Consider the following 7,279-nt stretch of genomic DNA (forward strand, 5'->3'; position numbering starts at 1 on the left):
ACAGCTACAAGATTTTTCAATGGATGGATGTCAGGCGGTGTATTGACGTTAGTCACACAGCCTGGTCGGGTTATGTTAGGGTTAGAACTTAGGGTTAGGGTTAGGGTTAGGGAGGGAGTAGGTGTAGTCGACTCCCTAAAGTAGAATTATATTATTATTAGTATTATGCGCCTGCGCGTTGCATATATATTTTGGGCAAATACAACTGCCGCCTAGCTTCTATTAACAATAAAGTTCATTCATTCATTATGACAAATGTCAAATGTAAATTACAGCTAGATAGGGCGCAGCCATCTTTTCGCTCGAGAGATCTCGCGAGACCAAAAGCTCATCATGTCTGCCCCCATGTAGTTGAAATCATGACTGTCTGAGAGTTCATGAATAGGCCTGTCTGTCCATACTTCAAATTAAACACCTGAAATTAATTTGCACTTGTGATTTGCAAAAGGCCACAATGGGTATTTTAGAGAAAATTTCAGAGGTGGAGAAGGAAATAGCCAGGACACAGAAAAATAAAGGTAACACTAACACTGTTATTCAGTAACACTAACAGTAACACCAACAGAACAGTCAACATGCACTGTCAGTGTCAAGGAGCTACATATAACATGTTATATGTAGCTCCTTGGTCAGTGTCAGTGTCAGTAGCCAGACGTAACAATGACATACATATACGAATAATAATAGAAGCACACCGCTTATCTAATGTGAACACACGGAGAGCAGCAGTATGTTTTCAGTTTTCTGCACCGTCCTGCACTCGCTGAGAATCATAAATTCATGTTATTTTGTGTGTAACACTTACTGCTAGTGCACTAAACTCGTGAATTAGGTAACGCATGATGGAAGATATCCTAGTTTATGTAGTCTAATTTGAGTTCCAGCTATTTATAGTGTGGTAGCAGTGCTAGAGAGAGCGTAATTGGTTCAATGTATAGCTATGCAGTTGTTATAACGGGGACCATTTTGGTGGTTGTTGTTCTCAACAGGAGGTGCCATATGATGCAATAGTGGAATGTGCTAATCTGTAGGAATGTCCAAACATAAATTTTTATTGGTGTTACTGCTATGCCTTATTTCGTGACAATCCAATTAGTCATTATGAAAGTTTACCTTTATATACTCCATGACTAACTTGACTAATGACTTAAATTACTTTATAAAAATTGTTATCCATTGAGTCTTGGAGACTTGAAAAGTGTATTAACTCCATTTTTTCTTCTTACAGCCACAGAATACCATTTAGGATTACTGAAGGCAAAACTTGCCAGATATAGGCAGCAATTGCTAGAAGGAGCACAAGGGCCAAAGGGAGGAAAGGTGAGAGAGTACACACATCATAATTTGGACGACAATAATTTGATTCACACTATTGTACGTTACATCAAAAACATGCTGCAATTCCCTAGATGTACTGATGAATTATTAATGAATACATCTTCCACATGTCACTTGTGCATTTCTCCGTGTTTCAGGGCGAAGGTTTCGATGTTATGAAATCGGGTGATGCCCGAGTCGCATTGATAGGCTTTCCTTCTGTAGGCAAAGTAAGTAAGGAGCGAGACTCACTCTAGGTAATGACCAAGTAAGGTCACCAAGACATTATAGAAAGTCACTGACACATTTTGGGGGTCACTAAGACATTATGGGAGGTCATTGAGACAGACTGAGGTCACTGACACATTATAGAAAGTCATTGAGATATTTTGGAGGTCATTATGACATTGTGGGGGATCAATGAGACATTTTTGAAACTTATTTAGATATAGTAGATGTGTCATTGCAACGTTGTGGATGGCCATTGAGACATTGTAGAGGTCATTAAGCCATTATGGGCATAATTGAGACATTGTGGAAGGTCACTGAGACATGCTGTTGGTTTTCCTGCGCGTGTTTTAGTCGACGCTGCTGGGGACGGTGACGAAGACGGAGAGTGAGACGGCGTCGTATGAGTTTACAACGCTCACCTGTATACCCGGCGTCATTGAGGTATGTCCCACCTGTCTGTCTACCTGTCGGGAATTGAGTTATTGCATCATTGAGGTATGTCTCACCTGTCTGTCTACCTGTCGGGAATTGAGTTATTGCATCACTGAGGTATGCCGTAACCAGTACCTAACAGAAATCGGTCCAAATTTTCTGCTATTGATGTACACATTGAGATATGCCCCGCCTGTCGGGGAATCCGTGTGAATTTCGCAAATCGATCATTGCAGTCGAACTTTTTTTCGATTTCTTCAGTACAAAGGTGCGAACGTCCAGCTGCTCGACTTGCCCGGCATCATCGAGGGGGCATCGCAGGGCAAAGGTCGCGGCAGACAGGTCATCGCCGTGGCGCGCACGGCTGACCTTGTCATCATCATGTGTGACGCGACGAAGCGCGAAGCTCAGAGGTATCCAGCAGCATCGAGAGACCTTGATATCACTCTTATGAAAATCAATTCGTAGGCATTCGCGCCAGTAGATGGCAGCACGTGACACGTGACTAGATATTCTGAGCATAGAAATATAATATATACATGTATATATATGTGTGGGAAATAGATAGATAGATAGAGATATAATTATATATCTATTTCTATGATTCTGAGTTTGAAACGATTGGCCAAGTACTTACAGTACCAATGTAATACAATGTGAGACTAAAAGATGTGGGAGTAATGTTTCTTCAGGGTTTTAACAATTTCGTGAATGTTTTGAACTTGTAATTCGCAGGAGGCTATTGGAGGTGGAATTGGAATCCGTCGGAATTCGTCTCAATAAAATGAAACCTAACATCTACTTCAAGGTCAGCAAGCAAGCGTTGTAATCAGAATATTTTTAATCGCAGAATTTACTAAATCCTTTTCTTTTATTCAGAAATTATTTCAATGCGAAACCATCACTTCACCTCTCTCTCATCCTCCCCTCCTTCTCCATCACCCCACCTCTATCTCATCCTTCTCTCCCCCTCCATCACCCCACATCTCTCTCATCCTCCCCTCCCCCTCCATCACCCCACATCTCTGTCATCCTCCCCTCCTCCTCCATCACCCCACCTCTCTCTCATCCTCCCCTCCTCCTCCATCACCCCACCTCTCTCTCATCCTCCCTTCCCTCCTCCATCACCCCACCTCTCTCTCATCCTCCCCTCCTCCTCCATCACCCCACCTCTCTCTCATCCTCCTTTCCCCTTCCATCACCCCACCTCTCTCTCATCCTCCCCTCCCCTTCCATCACCCCACCTCTCTCTCATCCTCCCCTCCTTCTCCAATCACCCCACCTCTCTTCATTCCTCCTCGCCCCCTCCATCCCCACCTCTCTCTCATCCTCCTTCCCCCCTCCATCACCCCAAATCTCTCACATCCTCCGCCTATCCCCTCCAGTCACCCCACACTCTTCACATCTCCCTTCCCCTCCATCACCCCACTCTCTTCATCCTCCCTCCCCCTCCATCACCCCACATACATCTCTCGCACCTTCCCTCCCTCCTCCTATCCCCCACCTATCTCGCCATCATCCCTTCCCCTTCCGTCACTCCGCTGAATCTTCTGAGAGCTGACTACAAACCGTATTTCCGATCTCTCGAGTGCCACAGCCAAAGAAGGGGGCAGTATCGAAAGGGGGGGCCGTCGATGAACTGATTTAGTGATTCCAAGGCATTTTTCAGCCGAAGAAGGGCGGCGGCATTCACTTCACGGCGATGTGCGCGCTCACGCATGTGGACGAGAAGCTCTGCCAGATGATCCTGCACGAGTACAGTATCCTTGACGATAGCGCAGCTTCCTCCGAATCCGGTCGACCGACCGCCACCGGCGCGGGGGGCAGAGCGGGGGGGGGGGTTAAGAGTCAAGGTTCCGGGTCACAGGCAGAGGTTTCGAACGGGAACGAAGGAATCGCTTGCGGCCGAGCGAGGTGGGACCTTCGAGTCTGAAATCGAGTTTGAATTGGGGGGCGTAGGTCAAGTCCGGTCAAGGGCAGAGGTTCCGAACGGGAACAAGGAAATCGCTTGCGGTGGAGCGAGGGGGGACCTTTGAGTCTGAAATCGAGTTTGAATTGAGACTGTTGCTGAGGTGCGGTCACGGGTAAAGGCGCAGGCGATGTTTTTAGAGATTTTTCTGGTGAGCGTTGTGAGGCTTGGTTTGGTTTGTGGATATGGTTTGATGTTCTGTCCGCGATGAACTGTGTGGTTCAGGGGCAAAAACGATGTGAGGGCCATGGACCTAAGGAATAGCAGTGAATTATTATAGACTTCAGCTTGTTGGTCGCTTGTTTCCATTAAACCTTAACAGCTCTGTAGAAATCTTTAATGCCGAGGTTCTATTCAGGGAAGATTGCACTGCTGATGAACTGATCGACGTCATAGTTGGCAGCCGGGTCTATCTGCCATGTCTCTACGTGAGTAAACAATATTGCATCGGTCTCCCGTGTGTCAGCGTCGGTAGCAGCACGCAACCAACATGTCACCCGGCCCTCATCGCTACACGAATAAACCATGTTAAATTGACTACGTCACGAATTTTCTATGGTAAAATTTGTAAAATTTTTGTTGCCATTTTTTTACATTAAAAGTAAGAACTAACGGGACTAAACGTATCGTCAAATTCTTACCTGATAAGATTGTTTCTTAACTAGTTACAAATCCAAAAGCTTGCTATGGGCTATGTATGAGTCACGAGTGTATGTTCACATCGAACAATATAGTAAAATAGGAAGTATAAATTATGCAGAAATTTAGCCATAAAAGTGAACAGAATTATTTAGATTTTGTGAAAAAGTGGAAATATTTTTTTTATTTTTATTATTTACGGTGACGTATTCACTTTAAGCCCGGCGCACACGGGAGTAATTTTACCCAAGTAAAATGATGCATGCGTCAAAATACTCACGTGTGCGGTGGATTTTTGTTGAGTATTTTGACGCATGCATCATTTTACTTGAGTAAAATTACTCACATGTGCACCGGGCTTAACATGTCATAGGAAGAAATGAACGGTTGAATTCTAGTGGTACCTGTAGTGGTTAAGTTTCGTTGACTGCATTGTGGATGTGATGTGTGTTGGTGATCTCTCATTGATGTAAAATCATTGGATGCATGCAACGTAAATGACAAATTATTTTGTTGTTGAAAGCGATTATTAATGAGATAATATGTGATAGGAGAAATCTCGGAGTGCCATTGTGATTGGTGCTCATAATTTTGTGATGTTTAACTATAGGTACTAGTTGATCTCTTTGTACAGGTATACAATAAAATTGACCAAATTGCCATAGAAGAAGTGGACAGGTTGGCACGGCAACCACACAGCGTAGTAGTCAGGTGAGTTGATGTATGTACATGTATGTGTGTATGTATGTACATGTATGTGTGTATGTATGTACATGTATGTGTGTATGTATGTACATGTATGTGTGTATGTATGTATGTGTGTGTGTGTGTGCATGCATACATGAATGCATACGTACATGCATGAATGCATACGTACATACAGGAGTGCATACATAATTAGGTGAATGCATACGTGCATACGTGCATATGTATTTATGTTACATATGTGCATGTTAGTAATTGTATATCTGCTCTTAAATACCGGCTGTTCTAAATTGTAGCATGTGCCAGTAGACCACCGAGAACTCGTACACGAACAAGTCGTGAAAAATATGGAGTTGAATAGCTCACACCTAATGAATGTCGCTGTTAAATATTTATTTCAGTTGTAACATGAAGTTGAATTTGGACAACCTGCTAGAGTGCATGTGGGAGCACCTGGCGCTGATCCAAGTCTATACGAAAAAACGCGGATGTGAGTCCGGCTGGGCCTCCCTCCTAGTCTGCTTCGTACTGTTACCTTTACTTGCTTTCAAAGCTGATTTTGCTGGCTTCTTGTGGATCCTGGAAAATTCAAATGCCATTTTTCTGGCTTTTTATGGGCCACGGAGTTTTAAAATGGCATTTTCTATGTGTTTTACGAGTTCTGGAATTTTAAACAGCTATTTTCCACGGCTAAAAGTTCTTGGAAAATGGGCTGTGGTCCTAGGAAGTTCCAGAAAAGTAGGCGTTAATCATGAAATGTCCCGGAAATTGTCTATTAAAAGTTGGTGCTACAGAGTTGGCAATGTGAGGTACAAAGATTATATTTGATGAAAAATCTCACATTCGTCGAAAATCGATCTTTTACATCCTAGAAACCACGTGGAAACGAGTTTTGCTTTAGGGGAACGAACCCTGTTTTTAGGTCAATATTACAGTGTGGCGCCGGCGCTAATTGTATGTTGGCATTGCAGGTCCACCGGACTTTGAAGACGGATTGATTCTTCGAAGTAATTGCACCGTCGAGCACGTGGTATGTCTTCTTTGCACTTCCGTAAAACATGTTCTATCTTGTTGTCTACTGTTGTGCAGTTGTTGTCGGCATGTAATCCATGATTCTAGATAGAATTTGTATATAAGTGCGTGTTTCAATGTGTTCAAGATGTGTTCAAGATGTGTTTTATGATGTTCTGATTATGTTTAATTGCTGGTTGTCTATTTCAGTGCCATGCCATCCACCGAACCTTGGTCTCCCACTTTAAATATGCACTTGTGTGGGTGAGTGTTAGCGCTGAATACTTAATTATTATATTTCTATGCTATGATGCTGCTCGTACATGTTGCCAATTGCGTGTAGTATATATTTTTAGCAGCAGGTGGCAGCAGGTGTGAGCAAAGCCAGAGCGTATATATGTCGATATTGATGTACGGTGCAATACTTTTCGTCAGTAAATTACAATGTGTACAAGGCTATTACAAATGTGTAGAACGTTTGCTTTTATCGCCAGCATTGTTACAGTACTTACGTTTCATGATAAATACTGTACAGGAAAATAACCCGATAATATTCACACACACACAAAAATATCGTCACGAAATTCGACAAACTCGTTCTAAGGTCGGCATTGAATTATTTATTTTTATTTTTTTGTCTGCAGGGAACTAGTACAAAGTACAGTCCACAGCGAGTTGGCTTGCAGCATATCATGAACCACGAAGACGTCATACAGGTCGTGAAAAAGTAACGTGACGTCGCGGCGTTTGCGTCGGGGAAACGGAGACAGAAATCATCTGCGTTGGAACGAGGCCACGAGGGTTTCGGGTGGAATGTGAGGAAATGCTGCCTATTCGTTTTTAATGGGGACAACTCAAATCTGTTCTAAGCATCACAAGCATGTCGTCACTTAGACTGTGAAAATGTATAGCTGTGTCATTAATATTTATGTATATATACATATATATATATGTATATATATATATACATATATA

At 43.0% G+C, this 7,279-nt stretch overlaps 2 protein-coding genes across 2 annotated transcripts in view; one reads left to right on the forward strand and one right to left on the reverse strand.

Moving 5' to 3' along the window:
• Positions 1-319, reverse strand: part of LOC106814484 (p53 and DNA damage-regulated protein 1-like) — a 10,088-nt gene extending 9,769 nt beyond the window's left edge. The window contains exon 1 of the mRNA XM_014818800.1: positions 274-319. The gene's annotated coding sequence lies outside the window, so the exon portion shown is untranslated. The remainder of the gene's footprint in view (positions 1-273) is intronic.
• A 10-nt stretch (positions 320-329) lies between these two features.
• Positions 330-7,273, forward strand: LOC106814482 (developmentally-regulated GTP-binding protein 2-like). The gene is made up of 13 exons (XM_014818799.1): positions 330-518; positions 1,229-1,320; positions 1,476-1,547; positions 1,900-1,989; positions 2,242-2,393; positions 2,716-2,788; positions 3,650-3,740; positions 4,280-4,377; positions 5,223-5,299; positions 5,695-5,783; positions 6,265-6,323; positions 6,515-6,568; positions 6,949-7,273. The coding sequence occupies exons 1-13, from the start codon at positions 455-457 to the stop codon at positions 7,033-7,035; spliced, it is 1,098 nt and encodes a 365-aa protein (XP_014674285.1). The 5' UTR covers positions 330-454; the 3' UTR covers positions 7,036-7,273.
• Positions 7,274-7,279: the final 6 nt, after the last annotated feature.

This window comes from Priapulus caudatus, unplaced genomic scaffold (genome assembly GCF_000485595.1).
Source record: "Priapulus caudatus unplaced genomic scaffold, Priapulus_caudatus-5.0.1 Scaffold930, whole genome shotgun sequence".
Lineage (NCBI taxonomy): Eukaryota > Metazoa > Priapulida > Priapulimorpha > Priapulimorphida > Priapulidae > Priapulus > Priapulus caudatus.